Genomic DNA, 22618 nt, shown 5'->3' with positions numbered 1-22618 from the left:
GGCGATATCAATCAATCCAATCCCCCCCGTCCAATCCCTCCAAAATGACAGGCCGACACAAAGCAATCCGTCTTCCACCTCTCAAGACCCTGCGCGTCCACAACCCCAAGCGCCAGGTCGAGAACCCCTGCATCGCCATCATGTCCAGCGTTCTCGGTAAAATCCCCCTCTCCCCCACGACTCAATTCACGATTGAAAGCCATGTCACTGACAGATTACAGCATGCTGGGCTTCAGCAGGCTACAACGCAACGGGCTGTGCAGCAGTAGAGAACCAGCTCCGCAAATGCATGGACGGTCCGGCTCCTCCTCCCGCCGGCACGAATACGATTAACTACCATCTCGCACGAATGCAAAAGTACATGACCGGGCCGAGGAAGCAAAAGTAGATACAGATACAGAAAACGAACAAGAAGAAGAAGAGTTATGCATTTTGGGCGTCGGAAGCGCTGCTTTTGCTGGGTAGGGATTGGATTCGAGATATGTACAACAATACCCGTAGGGGGAATAGAAGGGCGAGATGTATAAATATCGCTGTACGATACAGTTACAAGTACAATTCAAGTCATGACAATTTGAATCACTACAAGCTGGTGTTCATATGGATAACAAAGTTACGGACTCATGGACACAACTTCACGATATTCGAGACGAAACTGTTCATTCAAAGTGTTTGCATTTCACTACCTCGCTCTGCACAACACTTAATACTCAAATCGACAACTCTACCCATCATAAGGCGCACACCCAATGCCACAAGTTTCCCACATCCACCTCTATGCGCACGGGGGGAATCACACCCAAAAAGGCAAAAAAAGGAACGACAAACCCGAATCTTGACGAGACAGACACAAAAAAAAAAGAAGTTAAATGAGAAAGAACGAGAAAATCAGGAGAATGATGATAAACGCCCCCATTTCTTAAAAGTAGCGCCGGATCCCATGAAACTGTGCTGTAAGTGACTGAGAAGATGAATGATCCCGGTTGAAGAAAACAGCTTTTCATCTCACAATAGAAAGGACGCATACAATGCGAATGAGTCATTTCTATGCAAGAAAGGAGAAGCCGTCCCGAACCAAAAAGAAGTCTTAACCCAAGAAAAATAATGTCCATGGGACGAATGAGTGGCTTGAGTAGGCGGTGTTTTTTTCGTTAGATGGTGACGATAAAAGAAAAGAGATGTGTTCGAAAAGTCGAGTTCGCTTGCCGTCTATATGATAATGTATCGGCCTTGCCCAGTCGTCCAGACGCCCTTGGTCGTTATCGTGCCTTTGATCATGGATGGTCTCTTCAAGTAAATGTATGAATGTTGTTTTGTTTTCCGTGCGCCGAAAAATGCGGTTAATGATCCGTGGGTATCCTAAGCACAATGCACCATTTCTGCCTCCTCTCCATGAGTGTGCGCCTGTGAGAGGCTGTCTAGGAAGTGCCACCGACGCAGAAGAGCTCTATCTCTCCTACGCCTCCAGAGTACATGTTCCTGACACCTTCGCGCCACTCCATGAAGGCGATCTGGATATCATCATCGCCTTCGATGGCGACAAAATCACCGTCTTCGTCGCGGTATCGAAGCTTGAGCAGGCCCTTGCTGATACTGCTAGTAGTGAAGCGGGCGAGCTTGGCGTCAATGCGATCAACAAGAGACTGATAGGTAATGTTGAAAGCCACGACCAGGGTGACGTAGTTTCCTGCCTCGCAGTTCACTCGGACCTTGAGCTGTGTTGGGAGGGGCATTTCCGGACTTAGAGGGTTCGAGTTTGGTGGCATTGTTGCTGTACCAAGAGCGGGGGACACTGTTCGTGAGTTGGCGGCAGCAGCGTCGACACGAAGAGCATTGCCTCCAGCACCGGGTGTCATTGATCGTGGATGAACTGGTTGTGATGGGAAGTGGTTCATGCTGCCGCCCACACTGCCGGTGTGCTTGTGCATGCGCTCTCGCTGAGCGCCTGGGCTATTGGTTTGAGCCCGGGTTGGCTGATCATTTCTAGGTGAACCTGTTTGCTCCCGGCCAATACTGGGGTTGTGGCCAGGATGCAGGTGTTGAGGGATGCCAGGAACCGCTGGAATATTTCCATGGCTAGGCTGTCGTGTGCGTGGCATTCCTGGTCCGTTAATATCAGGAGTGCTGTACGAGCGGTTCCTCTGTTGAGCAGCGAGAGCCGCCTGGTTGTTTGAGGCCATTGCTGGCAGAGAAGGCCCTCGAGGGTTACGTCCATGAGGGTTCGGTGAAGGGCCATCCCGAGAGGGAGCGCGTGGCATGGCGGGTGCGGTGTAGCGGTTGCCGTTCCCATCCTCCCATGTTGGCTGAGGAGTGGCACTCTTGGGGAGGCCATATTGGGGTGTTGTAAACATTCCACTGGCTGTACTGGTTCTTGATGATGCTGGCGATTCGGTGACAGGAGAGAAATAGCTATCACCCGCCCAGGCGCCGGGTGAGTGGGCACCATTTGCGGCTGTCTGGAGGCTAAGAGATGCAGGAGGTGCTGGTAGAGGGAACCGAGGCGGAGGCGCTCTCACCATACCGGCCAGTGAAGCAGAGCTCTCTCCGGTTCCGGCTCGAGCGCGAAGGTTACTGGTTGAAGCTGTTCGGGGCACGATGCCTGCAGGTGGTCCATTATGGTACCCAGCGGGTGCTGTTGCTGGGCCGAGGTCTTCATCGTCATCGTCTTCCTGCAGGTATGGATTCTCCAGTCCAGCCCCATGCTCTCGTGTCCAGGCAAAGTCGGTTGAAAGCGAGTCTGAGTTCGAAGATTGGCGCGGCACGTTGTGCTTCCTCTGAGTCTCCAGAGTCATCACCCATTTCCTCAAAGTCTCTTCGTTCAAGAACTTGATGACAAAGTTCTCAACACCGGGGTCTCCCTTCCACCATATCTGTACGCTGTGGTTGCCTTCCGAAAGTTAGTTGTGCCGTTTACTCAGAGTTTCATAACTCACCTGGCTTAGAGAAGGACACAATATCAGTCACATTAGTCATGAAGATCCTGCCTTTCAGCTGAAGCTTGGCACTCTTGTTCCGCGTCTTGGTACCAGATGACCGAAGCTTGTCCTTCTTATCCTTGCTCTTGCTTGATGAGATCTCCTTGCAGCACAGGAGAATAGACTCGAAAAGGTAGATTTCGTACTTTTCAAGGTTAGTGTCGAGCCCCTGGAATCTGGCCAGCAGACTTACATCCTTCTCTTGATCTGTCTTTCCGGTGATCACACCATACACGCCATGCAGGAGAAGTTTGCCAAATTGTTCCACCTTGTGGCTCTTCCAGTCCTCAACTCGGCTTGTAAGGTCCTCAAGAGCCTCATCAAGCAAGTCACGGTTAACGGCTTCGTTAGCCTTCTTCAGCACTCGCTCGGCGGCTTCGCAACCACTGGTCAGATCCAGCTTGATTTCATCATCCTCGGTCTTCTTGTTCAAATCCTGCCATGCATTAGCTATCGAATGTCGAAAGAGCGCGATCAACCTACCTTGAGCAACAAAGGATATTTCACCAGTCTTTGCATGGGCTTTAGCAGAAAACCATCCAGGGTATTGAAGTCCGTTGCCACGGGGTGTGAAGAGCGTTGAATTTTGTCAAAAACCTGATTCGCAACCATAGCCGCCTTACGCTGGTTGGCAATAAAAGGCTGGTAAATGTCGAACGCATCCTCGTACATAATGAAGGGAGCACCCCATCGTTGGGCGTCAGCGGACATAGAGTTTGTTGTCTCTACTCGAATCAAAAAGCGGCGCTGGAAATCGAGAATGGCGTTGATGTTGAGGAAGATCTGATGGAGGGTATCGCCAGGAATCTCGCCTTGTTGTTCGAGTGTCTTCTTCAAGTCGTGCAGGTTCTCCAGATCTTGGACGTATTTTCGCTCAGTGTCGACAAGTTCACGGATGATGTGGTCTCGGTAGGTCATCTGTCCGCCCGTGGGCTCGTTGTTTCCATCCCCGGATTCTGGTAAAGGTTGAAGGAGATAACCGCGCTCCTCTGCTCGATCCAAGACGTAATTAACAACTTGAGTCACCTATTTCATCACTTTAGCTTAGTCTACACACCAAGGGCGATATCTACCAACCTTTACAAAGCCGCTGGTATCGTTGCCCATCAAGTCAGTTATCACAAAACTATGGGAAGATGGAATATCTAGGTCTTTCATGCAGGCCTGGACGAATTTGAAGATGGCGATCTTGGACTTCTTAGCTTCATTAGCGCTAGGGTCCTCGACCTTGAGCTCTTCATTAGGTCGCAGGGCATTGTAAATGAGGAGTAAAGGGTATCCTGTTCGGAATAGGTTCCATAGAGGATCAACAGGATCATTAGGGTCCAGCTGATCCAGATAAGGGTCGAAGCCGGGGACCTGAGCCAAGCGCTGCTTGAGCGAGATGCAAATCTGGTAAAGCGATCGTGAAGCGTCGGCCTTTTGATTGATAATGTTCGCTGTGGCTAGCACAGGGCCACCGTTCTGTGGTGTGGCGGTCGTAGCCGTGGACAGAGAACTCAACGAAGCCGAGGAGCCAGCAAAGGCTGTCGAGCCCGAGAGTTGGCTGGCGCGCGGCGCATGGTTCATACTGGTCTGTGAGAAGCCAATGAATCCGTTGGAGTTTGGCTGAAAGGCCGGAGCTGTATTAGTTCGTAGCAACGGGGCATGGGCCATAGCCTTCTACGCCATCCGTCGAGAGGGAGCGACTTGGGAGAGAGTGAGATAGAGAGACGAAGCCGACAACAGGGAGGGCGAGAGGGACGTTGCAGCGAGGTAAAGGTTGTCGAGGGAGATCGGTTCGTGTGGAAGCGCCGTGGGGATTGTCTTGGGTGTGATATGTCTAGGGATGTCACTTGGCGTTGGACTCAGGAACGTTTCAACGAGCGGTTCGACGTCATTCGGCGGTGAATCAGCGTGAGATTCCAACGTTGATTTTTCGCAGCTGCAAGACAGGGCAGGCGGGGTAAGGGGTTGAGGAGGAAGTGTCGAAGCGAAGCGGCTGTTTGAGGGAGTAACTCCAAGGTTGGAGCGACAAAGAATTGATCGCGGCGGGAGTCCCTCTTTGAACGTATACAGTATCGACAGCGGGCCTGGTGATGGCTGGTCGAGAGTGTAGAGGTGGTCTCGGGGGGTCAGGCGGTGGAGCGATCGAAGGGGGGGTTTAGTGAAGCGGATCGACGATGCCGAAATGGAAGCTGGACAGGTTTTGAAACGATGGGAGTAGATTCTTGTCTGATCTGGCAGGCGGGCCAAGTATTCCGATGTATGAGTTTTTGGACCTTTTTGGGTGAAGGCAAAGGAATTAAATTAGAGCCAGAATAAACCGTTGTTGCCGCAGTTTTGGTCAAAGGAAGGATTTCGACGAGGCTGGGCGTAGGTTTAAGGTAAGGTTGAAGCGGACGGCAGATGGAGAAAGTCGTTTAAAGGAGGGAAGACCAAAAGCGGGCAGCGAGTGCAGGACAGGACAGAAACAGGACAGGAGCAGCAAGCACAAGCACAAGCACAAGCAGCAGCTGGAGAGAGGAGGCGGAACGGAAGCGGGCGGTTGGCAATTTAGCGGTACCTAAGGCTACTGGGCTGTTAGTGGAGGTCCAGTTAGTTACCTACCTAGTGATTTATGATTTAGTGGGGGTGGCCATTTCAGAGGCTGGTTGGCGCTGGAGCAGCCAGTCAGTGGACGGCACCTGGATCTCATCGGTCTCGGTTTAGGTGAGTGATACTCTACGCGCTGACATTATCACTCCGGGGCAGATGATTTGATGGGCTTGCTATGACTCGAGTGATTACATTTCAGGTGATACTCTCTCTGTTTCTCTCTGTACGACAGTTGAAGCACAATCGCTTGAGTAAGGCAAGGTACAGGAAAACTCCCATGATCTGGAGGGGGAAAAAGGGGATCAGACCCTTGTGCAAATGGGACTGTGCGCGATATGATATAGTCGACACTGTACCACAGGGCGCAACTGTAACCGATGGAGTCCGTGCGACGAGTTCGAGGGACGTGCATTTCCTTTGGGCATTAACAAGTCTTCCCCGGGTGCACATCCTATCTCCATCCATCCTCATCCATTCTGTTTCAAATTAACCCAAAGGCACTTACTCTTCCTCCTCGGGCCTTTTTAATCGTCATCAGCAAGTCATCAATAGCTATTAAGTTTTGCACAAGAAAGAAGCTTTCTGGAAGGAGGTCAATGGGCACATGAGTCGCGCTCCAGGCGAGATGCTGGGCCAAGACCCTGATCTACAAGATACCTAGTCCAATAAAACACCAAAACCCAATGGTAACAGCAAAGTGTTACCAAAGCATTGTCACTAACCACTTCCAGTCCCACATGTCCTCTCTCTGATTCAGGGATCAACAGGGGTTCAACGATACTGCCATCGCTATCAGCTAAAACAGAAGAGAAAGGAAAAGCATTGCTGCTGTCACCGTCACATGGCAAGAATTTTGACTTGACGCCCAAAGAGGGGAGGGGGGGAGATGCAGGGGCCTTGAGAAAGACGATTGACTTGACATGGATAAGCCCCTGAATCCGCCAGAACGGGTGGTGTGGTTCCCCTCCTCTTCCAGAAGGACATTGCATGAATGTGCAAGGAAGCTTTTGAACTTTACTCCGTACAGGCATCCCATTCTTCCTGTCTACTTCGATATAGGAAGCTGCATCAGTTTGACACATCCGAGGAGAAGCTTCAACACACGTTATCAGCAATCATGACTGATGTTTAGTGAGATCTATCTATCTTGTATCTTGCTCACTCAACTTGACTTATCTCTGGGCTCAATCTACAGTTCAGAAATCGACGCCATGTGCCCACGGCCCACGGCGGCTAGTCGCACCTTCACATTCCCCATCACCGCTATCTTGTATCATGGGATTTGACGACAAGATATTCCTCAGCAGATCTTTGCAGGTAAGGAACGCAGCTACCCGAAGTATTTTCTTCCCATCATGAGATTTTACCACAAATCTCTTGATGAGCCCTCAAGCAAAAGCAAGCACGCATCCCACACACTTCAACTGCCAATGACCCCTGCCTGACATCATGGGTCCCAAAGCTCTCCAATCTCTCCAAGCTCAGGGGAGGCGCTCGCTAGCTTCTCTCAGAGAAGGTTTCATGGAACCTTTCGAAGCCGGCTTTTGGGGGTTTCTCTGTTGGTTTGCTGCACATTTCCGCTCCCCCATTCGGGAATAGTCAAAGGGCATGCATTGCAGCGTATGCAAATATGAAACGCGTGGCTCAATGCACAGGCCAGCACCAAGCTTCTGTGCAGAAAGAATCCCACTGTCAAGCATCATGTAAAAGCCAAATCGAGCAACATGGACAAAGAGGGCTTGCATGTAGAATGCTAGAATCGGCCAGAATGAACTTGGGATATTGAGGCTAAAACGTAGCTTGAAACATAGAACTGCCCGCTTTTGGCTCGACCTGCTTGTACGCTACTGTGTGTCTGTTTATGCCTCAGCTGCAACTATCGACGATCTTTCCACAAACCAGTCGGGGATTAACCACATTCTGTCCATGATCATCGCCTCTCCTCCGCAGCCAACCCAGTGCTCGTCTTGTTTAATATCCGAGGCCTTGGAACTTTGCAAATCTCTTTCCATATATCGTATCGGCCATCGCCCGAATGCTGTGAAACTTGAACCTCAGCTCAATAGGCAGCCTACATCAAGGCCATCTCGTATTATTCCCGTGACACTTCACTACCAACATTTTCACTTTTTTCTTCGTCGATCCTGGAACAAGGTGCCATCCCGACTTTGTATGTGGATAGTGTTCATGCGGAGACCAGAAGTGGAAATACTCCCGTCTAAAGTCGGGTGCCAAGATGAATTAGACCTCGACGCTTTTGTTTCAGGAATTCGAGCGCCTCCACAATTTCTCTTCCTCCATGTTACAGCCTTGTGAGTGGGTTCTCGTGGCTTTTCTTGCACTCGATAAGCTTTGGGCTATGGCTTGACGATGTTTCTTTTTGGCACCGTCGATCACGCTAATTAATGCTTGGGCGAAGCTGTCAACAGCACATGGATATGCCTTGCCGAGGTTGAGAGCCGTGAAGACCATGTTGATCTTGAAAGGGACTGAACGCGGGGTTGAGTTCGTTAACCTGGTATATGCAAACTTCAGGTGAAGAGTTGAGGCTGTTTGCGCAAAGGGTATAGATTCCGAGTTGTAAATTAAGTTTCTATGGTGTATACTCTGGATAATGCGGCTTGCACCCGACAAGTCGGCCTAAGAGAACTAGACATCCCATCAAAGAGAATGTCACAGCTCTTCTTACTCTTTGTTGCACAGCCTCCCCAAAGACCTCTGGTCCTTTCCAAAAGACAGGATAGTTATCATGGGACCAACAGACTGTCATGACGGATAGAAGCATTCCCACCGTCCCAAATGCGCCATCCTTCTTGTCCATGATCAAGCTGATCATATTGCGAAAGAAGACCTCTTTGTCCCCATCGCCAGGCTCAGTCCATTCCCTCACAACGAGATCGACGTCCGTTCCCGCTTTCCCTTCGTCCGTCTTGTCTGCGCGCATGTATTGGTGGATTGTGTACCGCGGTATGGTGATGATCCCGTCATCCTTTGAGAAGACCGCTGTGCGATCTCCGACTGTCACAAGAGCATAGCCTTGGACGACTTGGAGGTACTCCGTGTGAGTCTCGTGCCAGTGAAGGCCTGTGCCTGGCGTGTTGTCGCCAGCTCTCAAGTAGATATCAACGACTCCCGGCTTGTTTGTTTGGGATGAGAAGTCGATGCCTCCGGGTGGAATGAAGAGCTTGTCCTGGTTTCGTGTGACTGTACGGGTCATGATGAGCTGCTATAAATCCAGTAGATTCGGGCGAGAATTTGCGTGCACTATCCGTGATTGTTTCTGTTCATAAAGTGGCATGTCATTCAGTCCGACTTGTTTAGCTTTCAAGATGCCCGTCAGCTCGTCGGCGACTTTCATCGTGATACGGGAAGGATTACGCCGATCGAGGACGTTTTCCGGTTTGATCTGGGGGTAAGCGCCAGTACCAAATAATCGACAGCAAAGAATTACCAGAGCTAGACTAAAACACGGCTTTTGGTCGCTCCTAGTGCTTGAAGAATGCCTTTTCAGTGCGCTCTTTAATGAGCTCGAGCGTACACCACAGATGTCGAATCCACCTACCCTACAACGAACAAAGACATCTACTGCTCACAACTGACGCCTTTTGACTCATCTTCGTGCTTGCTGGTGTAAACTCAGAGTGAAATAAATCGCTATTTCTCGGTGGCCAGATGATTGTCTTTTACTCGACGTTATATGGTTTGATGGATCGGCTATACAACTGATTAGCATCCTCATTCAACACGAAATCGCACGACGTAGATGTCAGAACAACTTGCAACCATTCTCATCAAGAACGGAATCATGACGTACCCTCATCGAAGCCTTTGTATCGTAGAGCAAAGGCAACCAAACCAAGCAATTGTCTTGGCGTTCTTCAGTATAGGCTTGTCCAAGCGTTGGCTAGCCTGACGACCTTGATCAGCCGCAGTACACTCAGTGAGTGAGATCAGAGCTCGGTCACGCAACACGTAAAGGACCATTTAGCCCAAAAAATGCAACCTGTAAGTGCAACTCACCCAAGAAAGCCAGGTCTAGCCTCATATGCCGTTCAAGTAAGCCCGCAAGATAATGTGTCGTCTATGGAGTAGATTGTATGATGATCTCCTACGCAACACCACTGAGAATAGCGCACTTTGCCATTCACAATATCGCCCACGTTCTAGTGTATTCTAAGCTTATTCGAACTTACAAAACACAAAGGGGATCCGCGTAAGGTCTCCGGTCGCTTACAGCTGTGACAGCTGTAAACGGCACAGAAGTGCCGAACAGAATAGTCTATCACTTAAACCTCTTTCGTTAGAGAATCTTTAACGATATGTAACGCTAGAGCTGTGATAACTGAGAAAAAGCAAAGAGAGGGTTGGGGTTCTTTGCACTGGAAGAGCATTGATCGTCATTGGTGTCTTGGATTGATCATGCCGACATGGGACAGACGTGGGGGTTCTTCTACCCAGGCCAAGGAGGTTCCTCAGCTGGTGAAGAAGTACGAATGCAATCACACTCTTTCCTTCGTTTCACGATGCGCATCAAGTTGAACTTGGGGGCTCTGGCATTGCCCAGTAGCCAGTCCAACTGGCAATGATCGAGGTAAAAGTCTGTTGAAAACTTGCGATGGCAGAGCATCTCTCCCAAACGTCACGTTCTTCATAGAGTTACCGATGCGCTCCATATGCCCTGGGACTTGATAAATCTTCTTCCAGTCTGGTATGCACCTCTGAATCCAATCCAAGTCCAGCTGATCGTCACGGAATTATCCTTAATGTCTAAGGGAGTATCCTGAATGTGCAATACGGACAGTGAATTTGTACAATTTGCCCACAACCCCGGCGTAGTAGGCTTTCAAGGTCTGCGACAAGAAGGAAAAGTGCCTCGCCTATGAGAAAGAGGTACTTTGTCTATAAACCACATTGCCATGGCTACTTCTCATCCATGCTGAAGGACCCGGCCCCAATGCGAAGGGTGAACGATTCCAGTATCGAGCCCGAAGGGATTTATAGTGCCCGCCTTTGACAGGAGAGCAAATGATATCCACGGTCCCAGAAAATCGTGTGACAAGCTCCTATACCCGTGGTGGAATCAAGTATGCTTTCAATCTGGTGGTTTGCGACCGCATCCCCCAAGTCTTAGCGACATGGAATGTGAATAAGAAGCTCCGACCTTCCAAGTACGGGGACTTGATAGGCAGCAACTCATCTCTTATCACGCCTCGTCCTGATGCATTTGTAGACTTAGCTTAGACGCATTTTTGACTGGCTCTGTCCCTCCTCTCGATCGTAGTATCTTGCCGAGCTCCTGTCTCGATTGCCTTCTGGTCTCTGAACCGCACTCAATGGCTGAACACTCGGTCCTCAGCCTAACCTGCCTTGTTCAACTCGTGCTTACACCATTCCTCCAAACCTCCAAGAGCTCTTATTTCTTGCGCATCGGGCGGAATATCGCCAACCTTCTCTGTACACCTTTCTCCGCTTTCGCCTTCCTGAACGTGAACCATGCTCTTCTTCACATCCCATCCGAGTGTCCACCCAGTTCTCAACGTAGGGATGGGGTTCTTTGCGTCATTGGAAAAGCGGTACGGAGGCGCTGAACGAGACGTGGTAATTCAAGTCCCATGAGGCCGTTGTTGATGGAGTTGCTGGAGAAGAAGATATTGCTGAAGCTGCCAGCAACATCAAGATGGATGGAGTTGGCTAGGATAGCGGTTGCAGCCTGCTCACGAGAATAACCGCACCCAAAACCATTCCCAGAAACGAGAATGTCGCTTGGCCGAATAACTTTTTGGAAATCCAGGTCGTAGTTCCTCATGCAAGCCTTCGCCATAGCTTCCTTGGACACATTGCTTTCATAGCAATTGGTCAGTCATTATGGTATAATGTCTAAGTTGTTAGCTAGATGTGTTATTTACAGTTGAGGCTCGTGGCTGAGAGCTTAAATCAGCAGACAGAACTTAGTTAACTTTCATAGGTCATCGATTCAGGATAGATCTGGTCGGTATCTTGGCTTCCCATGTCCATGAAAACGATCTCTCCGTGAAAGACTCTGAGAAGCCTGGGAGGATCTCAACCGCCGCAGCATTTGGTGATGCCTCTGTTGACCCGGCGTTACCAAAGAATGGGTCTAGCTGCTGAACCATGACATCTAAATCACTGTCAACGCTACGCGGCTGCTCACTGCCGCTGTGGTCAAAGAGACTGAAAAAGCCAACAGAGGTGTCATTACAAAGATCGCAGATGGTGTTAAGATATACATCGCTGCAGCATCGTCACGTCAACAAGAAGCACCGAGGACTCGACTCCGGCGACTGGCAAGTGCTACTTGATGCTGTATGGAGGCACTTGCGTCAGACTGCGGACCTTGTGTAAGGCTCGGCACTGGGCTTCTTGAGCCTGGTGAAGTACCTTAGATATCAGGGCATCTAACCGTGACTTCAAGAGTAGAACGTGGTCGCGTGACGCGCTGGCCTATCTTGGTGACCCAGAAGTCGTGACAACTAGTTGAGCGCACTCGAGGGCCTCATCTCCGGACCAGGTGCTTGTCAAAGTACCGTAGCATTGGGCTGGAGTTTGACCATGGTTATGGCTGCGCCTTGGATGTCCGAGTGTCGGGTGTTTGTGCAGCTCACAACTGCTCAACTTAGCATGCTATCCTCGTATTGGACTGTTTAATTTACGATATGCCTTATTAATCGTGCTGTTTTCAGGTGCCAGTTCATGCAATGGTGTAGCAACTTTGATGCAATTGGACTCAGAGACATAAGGAGAAAGAGTACCAAGATTGAGATACAATTGCTTTGCATACAGAGTGTAGGGGTCAGGCCAGTGACATCTAACCGTTACGCTACAAGCCCCCCTTCGGACATGTCCCAGGCACAATCTTGCAATTCTGACAGGGCTCAAACAAATGAGGATCCTCGAGCGACCAAACCAGATTCTCATAGCACCCGGAGGCAGAGAATCCTCTAATGCAACGTAGACTCACAGCAATATATATGTTGCTGGCAGAGGAGACCATTGCTGACACACCTGGTCTGGTTGCTCCCGAACTCCAGGTCCCCAACCTCGTGTGCGAAGAAGACCGGGTGGAATTTGCTAATGGCAACCAACAGAGCTGCAGCGGCGCCTCCGCCCACTAGCAGGAGCATACCGGATGCCTCGTAGACCGTCCTGCTAGGCCCAAGTGTTGAATAACTCGAGGATCATCGAGAGTTCAGAAACCATCCGGGCTCTTTCGTTCAGACTCTGAGTGGCATAGTTAATGACTGGCTTATTATGAGATATCCGCAGGGCTTACCTGTCGCTTGATTCCTTCTTCTCCTCAAGATCGCGCCAATGACATTTCCTCAGCTTGAACTTGTCGCACCCTTTGCTTTAGTACCTCCTGTACTCGAGCTTAGAGTAAGTTAGTTCAAAGATACCTCAATATTAAGCTCTTTCGGCCTCTGCATGTATGAATTTTAGCTCATTGTGATAGTGGCGGCGGTCCTTGGTAGCTAATTGCACTAGAGACTTCTCACAGTATCCCAAACCCATGATCGATGTTCTCAGAGTCTCACAGGCCGGAATTTTGGTCCACAAGTGACCACTATTTCTATCAGGGGGGATGACTGGGTCTCGATCTACCTGGCCATCTAAGACTATCTCTTTTAAATGCTATTGAATACCCGGCCGTTGGCCGGGATGCGTCTTAAGAGAGGTTGGGCAGAGGAAAAAGAAGATGTCATGTTAGGCCAGCAGACTCATAACATTACAACTTGATCCATAAGAAAACTTCTGTAGTTTTAGGAATTGGGAGAACAACTTGAAGTGCATAAAGATCACAAAGAAAAGGCCAGAAGAGCGCCTGGAACCCCTGGATGTCGATACCATTAACACCAGAATATGTGAGAGAGGTCAACGCAGCAGTGCCACGTATCAATACGTATCTACCTTGTATAACCACATTGTAATACCAGCTCGAATATCAGCATAATGATGTCTATTGATTGGCAGCCTTGCCACCAAGACCAAGAGCAAGAATCTCGATCACCTGACAGAGATATTCCGATAGACTCATGGTGCTTGGCGTGGTTCTGTGTGATATTAACTGATCGCCGCCAATAAAAAAGTTAACGAGAATGAAATTCCAGGGCCTATTTACTAAATTGTTATATATTCTTGACGTATGGAGACTTCAATCTTGAATAAGCGAAGTTGGTCTAGCTATTCGCCCTCTGAGATACAAACCGTCACTCTTGTGCGGAAGTATAGCGGAGCTTAAAGCGGAGTTTGCTTGGCTTGGGCCATATGACATTGGACGTTGCAACATTCTCAATTATATGCTGGAGTTAAGGTTCTCTGTTCGGAGTTAAGACACAACTCCCCTCCCCAGACAACCACTACGCATTGCATGTATCCGGGGTTAATCTTCGGTGATAGGGATCTTGTTATGTGTAAGTCGATGAAGGGAATCATGTCAGTGTCCAAAAGCATAGCTTCCAAACACTTCGTGATAGACAGACGGAATAGGTATAAAGCCTGGCTGATATCTGGCTCAGAGTTCATTTCTTCACCCCAGGTACCTCCTCTTTCCAAACTCGTTGATCAGTAGTGTAAATAATACTGATAATTGTTTCTTTTGTTGAGCAGTCTCGATCATCATGGCGCCTCCAACATCTCTTCCAACTAAACCTCTCAGCAAGACGGGACGACAAATACCTGTTCTTGGTTTTGGATTGATGGGTCTGAGTGCAGTCTATGGGCCTATTGAGTAAACTCCCTATTCCATGTGTAAATATCATTCGTACTGACACTCACTCCCCTAGAAATGACGAGAAACGCCTAGCAGTCCTGGACCGCGCTTGGGAGCTCGGCTATACTAACTGGGACACAGCTAATGCCTACGGTGATAGCGAAGTCCTTCTCGGAAAGTGGTTCAAGCTGCACCCGGAGCGGCGGGCTGACATATTTCTTGCCACAAAGTTTGGCTTGAGAACGGGTGTCAACGAAGATGGGTCGTGGACCAGGTGGGCTGATAACAGTCCTGAGTTCTTCAATGAGTCCCTCGAGGGCAGTTTGCAGAAGATGGGTGTTGATTACGTTGATCTTTACTATGCTCATCGTCTTGACACCAAGGTGCCTGTCGAAAAGACGATGGAGCTGATGGCCAAGGCTAAGCGGTAAGATACATTATCAAGAATCTCCAACATATTGGACCATGCTGATGTATTTCTATCAGACATGGTAAAATCAAAGCCATCGGTATCTCTGAATGCGCCGCCAGCAGCATCCGCCGAGCCTACGCCGTCGCCCCCGTCGATGCCATTCAGGTTGAGTATAGTCCTTTCACGTTGGATATTGAAAAACAGGATATACTCTCCACGTGCCGGGAGCTTGGAATCACCATCTTTGCGTACTCGCCTCTGGGCCGTGGCTTTTTGACAGGCCAGATCAAAAGCATTGATGACTTTGCGCCTGACGACCTCCGCCGCATGTTGCCTCGCTTCAGCCCTGAGAATTTTCCAAAGAACCTGGTTCTCGTTGAGAGTCTCAAGGCACTTGCAGATGAGAAGGGCTGCACGTCGGGTCAGTTGGTGCTCGCTTGGCTGTCGGCGCAGGGCGAGGATATTATCCCAATCCCTGGAACGAAGAAGATCAAGTATATGGAGGAGAACTTAGGGGCATTAAAAGTGCAGCTCTCTCCAGAGGAGGTGCAGAAGATCAGAGATGAGGTCGAGAAGGCTGAGATTGCGGGCCATCGAAACCCACCGGGTTTGTTCAATGAGTATTCGGTTACCATTGAGCTTTAGTGTCCTTACCAGATAGGGATTCATTTGATAGTTAAAGCTCATGATATCTCAATGAATCCTATCAAGCTAGCACATTGCGAAATCTGAATGGAGTTCAATCTGTGATGTATAAACAGTGAGTCTTGTTAAAGCTTTTATCCCTAAGAATTCGGGACGGACAGTGAAAAAGTCTAAAGATTCTTATAAAGGACGTCCAAGATTCAAACTGAAATTATCAAGATCTATTCTAGTGGTATAACAACGCTAGTCATGACAACAAATCATACACAATCAAACTCAATAACATAACCCTTTTACTCATCATTACTCCACTTCCAGGCTTCTGAAATAGCCTTCCAGTACTGCTCAGGATGCTCACGCATATGTCCAACATGGTCAGTATCCACAAACAGCTCCTGTCTCGTCTCGTAGCCTTTCTGCTGAGACTCAGCAATATAGCCCTCAATATCCATATGAGAAATAATCTGATCCTCCTTGCTGTAGAGATACAATCGCTTGGAGTCTAGTGTCTCGTAGTTTGTGTCGTCCACAACTCGCAGAGCGAAAGCACCAGAAGGCTCTCCGCCTGTGAGCTTCTTGATAACAACGTCCAAAGTGAGGACAAACCCCCAGATGCCCTTGGTGATGACAAAAGGCCAGGGGAAGAACTTGGCGGTGCCGAGGGCCATGGCGTGGGACCATTGACCTAGTCTCTCCCACGACCAAAAGGGGTTTCCGGGCGTTGAGTCGAGGACAAGAAGTTGATGAGGCATCTGCCTACCATTCTTATCCCTGAAGGCCTTGAGCGTAGTGGCGTAGCTGATGGCACCGGTGTTGGACATGCTGTGAATAAGAATAGGCGCTGTCTTTTCGTCGAGAAGGCCATCGAGGTTGTCGATAACATGTTGCATAGCGCGTGTTCGCGTCTCAAGACCTGTGAACATGGCGTCGGAAATAGGGCTCAAGATGATAAGAATCTTGGAGTGAGGGAAGAGAGCGCGATAGCCGTCAGCGTATTTTCCAACATGTCTGGCAAGTCCATCGCCCCAGCCGTAGATAACAACAGCAGCTGGATGATCCGCGGGTGGTTTCTCTGAAGTCTCCTCGCTGACGAGAAGTTTGGCGTTGATGGTCTTGAAGCCCGCAAGCTCAGGAAGCTTTTTGCCCGACATTTTCTATATTATAAAAAGACTAATGATAAATGTAAAGGGTATAGTAGGTTGTGCTGACGAGGAATTGACAAGGGAGAGGTCCATGGGAGGGCATTGACATTTTATATATCTCCTTAATAAACTAAGTTTTTTAGTTTCAGAGGATCGAGTAATGTGTCAATTGCTGACATGGGATTTTGGCCTGTCAGATTCTATGTTGGGGACCGCCTGTAAAGTCCGTCGGACGTTTATGCGGAAGAATTGCTACTTTTGGGTATTGGAGCGGTCCCAGCAAAACATCCTTCAGCCCAACAATATGCAAGCCGAGGTTCGCAGAGACTTTTATTATAAATTTAGAGATGGCGTCGGGGAGTTTTATATAATATGCTGAGTGACGTGGACATGCATTTATGTGAGTTCAATTGAGCTTTCTCCTGGAATGGGACGATGATTAAAGGGCGGTACAACGTTGATCCACTTATCAGTGCAGATTTAGAAGACTTCTAGCATTAAACTAGGGTGCTAAAAATACTTAGTCTAAGATCCTGTATATCTATATTAAATTACACCAAGTTTAACTAAGGACTTTTGTCACCTAGGATAGAGGTCCTAAGTTTTATTGCATCCCCTTGACTAGACTGAACGTCAAGATGCATGGATCAGTCTTGGCATGCGTCAAGATTGAATATCATGCGCCAAGTGTTGTATCTAACGACAAGTCATCTCCTTCGGAGTTATCAAGGTTGCTGGTATCTTACTCAGACTTGCTATAGCCTAATGACCAACCCATGATTGGAGTCACCCAATTTGTCAAACAGTGATTGGATGGCAGATCTCGTCCCAAAGTAAGCTAAGAAATGAAAGAGGTCAGACGGGATTGATAGTAGGACTAAATAATAAAGGCCTTCCTTGACCGTGATGTCTCACTCGAGGAGAAAACTCGACGTATCAAAAGGTAAGTACCATTCGTTGCATCCGTGAGTAAGACTTGGGCTTTTCAAAAGCTGCAAAGGCAGTCTGATTATTATTTCTTGTCTGTCTATCATAAGAAGTCTAGTGCGGTTGAGTGGTGACATGTAAAGCTCTCAGCTTTCATTTTTCATAAAACCATGCAATGCATCCTGGTATATCCCCGAAAATCAAAACAACGTCCAATACACTTTTAAAAGGTAGCCGTGATCTTCCATCCAACACGGTGGATTCTTGCAGCAAGGATGAACATAGTGCCAGCCATGCAGAAGACACCAGCAAAAACCTTGACTCCAAGCCAGCCAGTTGGCTTCTCGAGGATGGCGCCGTTGATAGGGTTGGTGGTGAGTCCACCGATCGAGGAGACGAAGAAAACAATGCCGCTACGGAATCCAATTTCTGGAAGAGGGGAGATCTGAGCAACGAGTGGTGCAATCAGAGAGACGTATGCGCCAGAGCAGAAACCAAACAAGGCTGCAAAGGCAATGATGCCGTTCTGCGAGTTGCAGGGGATCCAAAGGGCAAGGATCCAGAGGCCAGAAAGGAAACCGACAATAATAAAGATGTTGTAGCGGCCCATCTTATCACCAAGAATTCCTGAACTAACCCGGCCAAAAAGACTGGCTGCGTTGAGGATGGGAATCAAATACTGAACAAGGTTGGGGTCCACGCCAGCGTGGAGGGCCTGAACGGGCAGGTAGTCGATAGGAATAAAGATTCCGAAGGTGAAGAAGAAGAATCCAAGCATACAGAAAATGAATTCTGGCTCGTGGAATGGCCTGGCCAACTGGGCGCGGCTGACCTTCTGAGGTTTGGGAGGGTGGATCGATCTGACTGTGAGGTTTGCGATGATGAGAAGTCCGAGGATCATAAAGGCGCAGATTCGCATGGACCATCCGAATCCGACTTGCTTGATGAGGCGGGTTACCATGATGGGGAAGATGACACCGCCGATACTCGAGCCGGTTGAAAGGATGCCAAAGGCAGCTCCTCTCTTGCTGTCAAACCATCCGTGAATCGTCGATAGAGCTGCAGATGTTAGTGGGTTTCAATATGAGGGTAAAGAAGTGGCTCACCTGGCTGGAAGATGGCTGAGACACCGATGGCAGAGCATACACCCTGAGACAGAAGAATCTGGTAGTACTCGGTACTAATGGACGCCATCATGATACCAAAGACATGCATGAAACTTCCGACAAAAATCAACCATCGCGGTCCATAGTTATCATAAAGCTTTCCGATAATAGGACCCATCCCCATGATGAAGAAGATCTGCAGCGAAGGGATCCATGCGATAGTACTCGACGAGTATTGCTTCAAAAGATCGTTCTGGTAGTATTCCTGAAAAGCGCCAACGCCTAGAATAATTAGTCAACGCCACATAAATACACAACATGGCACTTACTGTTGATCCAGCCAAAACTGCAAAACGAGGTACACCATGCGCCAAGAACAACAAGCCAGGCCGTGAGACCACCATCAGGCGCGCCACTTCCAGCTGGTGTAGCCGCAGGCGCCTCAGGCTGAGTGGTACCCTCCTCAAGATCAGACTTTTCGTTGTTGTAACCAACCTGGTTCTGGAGCGTGAGCTCTGAATTGCGAGGCGATGAAGGCGCGGTTGTTTGTTGAGCAGCCATGATGAGAGATGCTGTTTTATCTGATCGAGGGTTGCTCTGAGTTTGAGGCTCTACCTTAGTTGGGTGACATGGGCATCGAGATTTATAAGTCACAGATGCAACGGGAGATCTGAGCCTAAAAGGGGTCCATGGCACGCCCTATGGAGCTCCATTTTCACGGTCATTCGTTCAAGTCACTTAATTTCGCGACGCGAGACTTCCAAAGGCCGAAAATGATGGTTTGTTCGCAGCCGAGCTCGAGTCTCTGATTCGCTGCTTCGGTGTCGGAGCTCGTATTTCCACCGAAGCCGGCGCTAGTATATCGATAAGATCCGCCGCAGCGAATTAGAGCTCGTCATTGATCTCACCATCTCGAATATGCCGGCCACGGAGATAATCCCCGGTGATCTCAGCTTACAAAGACCGAATCCTCATCCGTAAAATACCACAACTCTCGGCCTGTCACTTATCGGTCGGTGTAATACCAAATCATGTCTTCTCGGCCCCGGACTCGGTCGTGCGCCGTATGTCATCGCCGAAAAGTTCGCTGTGACAAGAATTTCCCTTGTTCGCAGTGCGTTCGGTCTGGCTTTGAGTGCTCGTATCCACCTGCTGGCGTGCCTGCGAGACGGGCCAAGAAGACGACCATCAATGATGTTGCAAGTCGGATCTCGCAGATGGAGAAGACGATTGAGGCGTTTAAGGCTGGGCAGGATGGGTCGCCGCAACCGACAGTGTCTGCAGGTTCAGTGACGTCTGCGAATAGTGTTCCAACACCAGCTAGCACAGCTACAGACGCTGAGACCAGAGAGAGGGTCAGAGGTTCTCGTGAGGGTCTGTTGCTGAATAAGGGGACAGGTAGTCACTATGTAAATGAAGTTCTCTTCTCTCGGGTCATCGAGCAGGTAAAGACGCTCCAGTAGTTTGTATGTCTCGCGCTAACACAAGCCCAGGAAGATGATGTGCGAATGGCCTTGGCAACGCCAAGGGAGGAGCCGCCTCACCAAGTCGATTCTCCGATATCTCACTTGAACCCCATGGGATGGCTATCAGCCGGCATAGCATCAGTATCTACTGCCATTTACCATCCTCAAAGACGTGTGGCTATTCGACTATGGAAAGTCTTTGTTGATGGTGTTGATCCATACGTCAAAGTTCTGCACATTCCTACCACCGAGACAACGCTCTACACAGTCATAGGCGACCCTACTAAAGCTTCGAACGAAAACTTGGCTCTTTGTTTTGCCATCTATTTCGCTGCTGTCACGGCCACGTCCCCCAATGAGGCGCTCGACATTACTGGGGAGGACAAGAAGCAAGCTCTCCTTCGGTACAGGATGTGTCTGGAGCAATCAATGGCCCAATCAGACTTCCTCGAGAATCCGACAATCACTTCCCTACAGGCAACGGCTATTTATGGGGTGAGTTCGTTAATGAAAATCAAAGTCATTCACTGACCTTGCTTAGGCCGCCATGCGGGTCCATAACTCATGTCGAGCTGTCTGGATCATGAATGGCCTTGCACTTCGAGCCGCTCAGTCAATAGGTTTGCACAGAGACGGCAGCAAGCTCGGTCTATCACCCTTTGAGTCAGAAATGCGACGTCGAATATGGTGGTATTTCCAAGAGCGAGATGGAAGAGGCGCCGAGGACTATGGACTACAGAATCCATCCACCGCCGCTACAGTTCATAGTGTTGCACTACCGCGAAACTTACATGATAGCGACATTTCCCCAGGGATGAAGGAGCTTCCGCCGTCAAGGCTGGATTGGACACGAATGACGCTCCAGCTGTGCTGCAACCAATCATCGCAGGCTTGGGATCATCTCTTCCATATGAGTTGCTCTGCGGATGGTATACCGGATGAAGATGTACGGAGGCGAGTCATCAAAGATGCCGTTGAAAAGGTCGAAGGGATTCTGCAGCGCTGCAACCCCGTGATACCAGAACAAAGAATGACGATACGAACTGCACGTCTGATTCTCTGCAAAGTCGACGTAGTTTCCCGTCGACAATGGCAGATCCTCCGATCACCCGATGACCAACCGCCAATGGCCACAGAAGCCGAACTAACTGAAGCAGTCGAACTCCTCGAGCTCTCCAACTGCATGTGGCAAGACGACGACCTCATCGCCTACCAGTGGCTCGCCCGCTCGTATCCCCAATACCACATCATGCTCTTCATTTTGCGTCACCTATGCGTGTGTCCGCGCGGAGAACTAGCCAAGCGAGCTTTTGCAGCTGTAGAGATTCATCTTGGGAATTTCAAGACGAGTGGGAATGGGCCTTTGGATGGTCTGAAGTGGACGGTGCTCACGACGTTGAGGGAGAGAGCGTCCTTGTTGATGCAGCGGGTTGAAAGTGAGAGTGCAGGTGTGCAGTGGGATGAGAGTCAGCGGATGGAAGTGGAGGGGGCGAATGGGCAGGGGATGCAGAGTGGGAGTGAGGTTGCTGTTCCGGATTGGAATATGATTTTGGAGGAGTTTCCGTTAGATATGGAAGACTTTTCGTTGATTTTCTGAGGAGTAAGGCGGACGCTTGTATGATTAGATGAAGTAATATGACTTGAACTTAATAAATAATCACAAAATGAAATACTATATCCTAGGCTGCAATGCCATATTACTCGCTGAACCACTATCTTGAAGACTGTCTTCTGACCATCAACAGTGCCCACTATTTGGATTTGAATTCTTCAGCTTATGTCCATACACTGCCATACCCAAACTTGGTCGATTCTAGAGGACCGTCTTGTTTTGGATTTTCAGAAAGTGTTTCTTCGTCTTGCACGTCTGCGAGTTCCTGTCTCGTCAGCTTTTTGTGATTCTATAAAGTGATGCAGGACTTACGTGCGGCCCAACGAAAGTAGTGCTGCTGCCAGAGTGATACCAGTCCCACGATCAATTGAAGGACTCCAAATATGATGGAGATGACGACTTCAGCAGGAAGCATTGGTTGAGTCATGGCGCAGTTAATCCTGTTTGTATTATTGTCAAAGGTGGTTTGATATGCTTGCTGAGATAAACAGAAAGATTTCTTTGAACTTAAGATTGGAAACAATGCGAAGAAAATTTTACCAAATTTGAATACGACTCAGAGAAACCGTAGCTCTTTTTAATGGCATTGCAGGAGATAATAGTAGTTTTGCAGCCGCACAAGTGAATATGGCTTCCTTGCATGATGACCTGGACACCAAGTCGGGGTACCAAAATAAACTGGTCTAAAAGCTTACTAAACTTAGGCTAGATTTACCTAAATATTTTTGTTACTTAGGGTCAAGGTCCTGCGTTTTCGTTCCTCCCCTAGCCGGGTCCAGGGGAGCCTAGAAAACTGCTCGTATTGGATCGAGGTGCCAAAATAAAACGGTTTCATGCCTCGACAAACTTGCTTAAACCTTTTTATCACCTAAGATTGAGGTTCTTGGCTTTCCTGCTTCCTGAGGCGGCTGTACCGTGTTTCTTAGTGGCTGTTGGTTGCTTGCATGACACCCATGTCTCAGTACATACACAATTGTAGTTTTGCATTCCCTTCGACGATTGGACGGGAGGACGTCCTGTGGCGTACA

The 22618-nt window shown here is 49.0% G+C and overlaps 7 protein-coding genes across 7 annotated transcripts; 3 read left to right on the top strand and 4 right to left on the bottom strand.

Moving 5' to 3' along the window:
- Positions 1 to 44: 44 nt before the first annotated feature.
- FSUBG_6288 (37s ribosomal mrp10) lies at positions 45 to 388 on the top strand (the record flags this gene model as incomplete). The annotated part of the gene is made up of 2 exons (XM_036684470.1): positions 45 to 156; positions 222 to 388. 2 exons carry the CDS (start codon positions 45 to 47, stop codon positions 386 to 388), a joined length of 279 nt encoding a protein of 92 aa, XP_036538160.1.
- Positions 389 to 1418: 1030 nt separating this feature from the next.
- FSUBG_6287 (Rho guanine nucleotide exchange factor scd1) lies at positions 1419 to 4544 on the bottom strand (the record flags this gene model as incomplete). The annotated part of the gene is made up of 5 exons (XM_036684469.1): positions 1419 to 2887; positions 2934 to 3120; positions 3169 to 3411; positions 3459 to 4001; positions 4053 to 4544. The coding sequence occupies 5 exons, from the start codon at positions 4542 to 4544 to the stop codon at positions 1419 to 1421; spliced, it is 2934 nt and encodes a 977-aa protein (XP_036538159.1).
- A 3601-nt stretch (positions 4545 to 8145) lies between these two features.
- FSUBG_6286 (Dolichyl-phosphate-mannose mannosyltransferase 2) lies at positions 8146 to 8769 on the bottom strand (the record flags this gene model as incomplete). Its single annotated transcript, XM_036684468.1, has 1 exon — positions 8146 to 8769. One exon carries the CDS (start codon positions 8767 to 8769, stop codon positions 8146 to 8148), a length of 624 nt encoding a protein of 207 aa, XP_036538158.1.
- Positions 8770 to 14188: 5419 nt separating this feature from the next.
- FSUBG_6285 (pyridoxine 4-dehydrogenase) lies at positions 14189 to 15337 on the top strand (the record flags this gene model as incomplete). The annotated part of the gene is made up of 3 exons (XM_036684467.1): positions 14189 to 14298; positions 14354 to 14707; positions 14767 to 15337. The coding sequence occupies 3 exons, from the start codon at positions 14189 to 14191 to the stop codon at positions 15335 to 15337; spliced, it is 1035 nt and encodes a 344-aa protein (XP_036538157.1).
- Positions 15338 to 15630: 293 nt separating this feature from the next.
- FSUBG_6284 (uncharacterized protein) lies at positions 15631 to 16488 on the bottom strand (the record flags this gene model as incomplete). The annotated part of the gene is made up of 1 exon (XM_036684466.1): positions 15631 to 16488. The coding sequence occupies one exon, from the start codon at positions 16486 to 16488 to the stop codon at positions 15631 to 15633; it is 858 nt and encodes a 285-aa protein (XP_036538156.1).
- A 1141-nt stretch (positions 16489 to 17629) lies between these two features.
- Positions 17630 to 19073, bottom strand: FSUBG_6283 (monocarboxylate transporter 2; the record flags this gene model as incomplete). Its single annotated transcript, XM_036684465.1, has 3 exons — positions 17630 to 18465; positions 18513 to 18794; positions 18842 to 19073. The coding sequence occupies 3 exons, from the start codon at positions 19071 to 19073 to the stop codon at positions 17630 to 17632; spliced, it is 1350 nt and encodes a 449-aa protein (XP_036538155.1).
- Positions 19074 to 19543: 470 nt separating this feature from the next.
- FSUBG_6282 (uncharacterized protein) lies at positions 19544 to 21575 on the top strand (the record flags this gene model as incomplete). Its single annotated transcript, XM_036684464.1, has 4 exons — positions 19544 to 19576; positions 19628 to 19957; positions 20006 to 20473; positions 20520 to 21575. 4 exons carry the CDS (start codon positions 19544 to 19546, stop codon positions 21573 to 21575), a joined length of 1887 nt encoding a protein of 628 aa, XP_036538154.1.
- Between the last annotated feature and the right edge of the window lie 1043 nt (positions 21576 to 22618).

Source organism: Fusarium subglutinans, assembly GCF_013396075.1.
Source record: "Fusarium subglutinans strain NRRL 66333 chromosome Unknown NRRL66333_c0000065, whole genome shotgun sequence".
NCBI lineage: Eukaryota > Fungi > Ascomycota > Sordariomycetes > Hypocreales > Nectriaceae > Fusarium > Fusarium subglutinans.
This window is presented reverse-complemented; position numbering and strand designations above follow the sequence as displayed.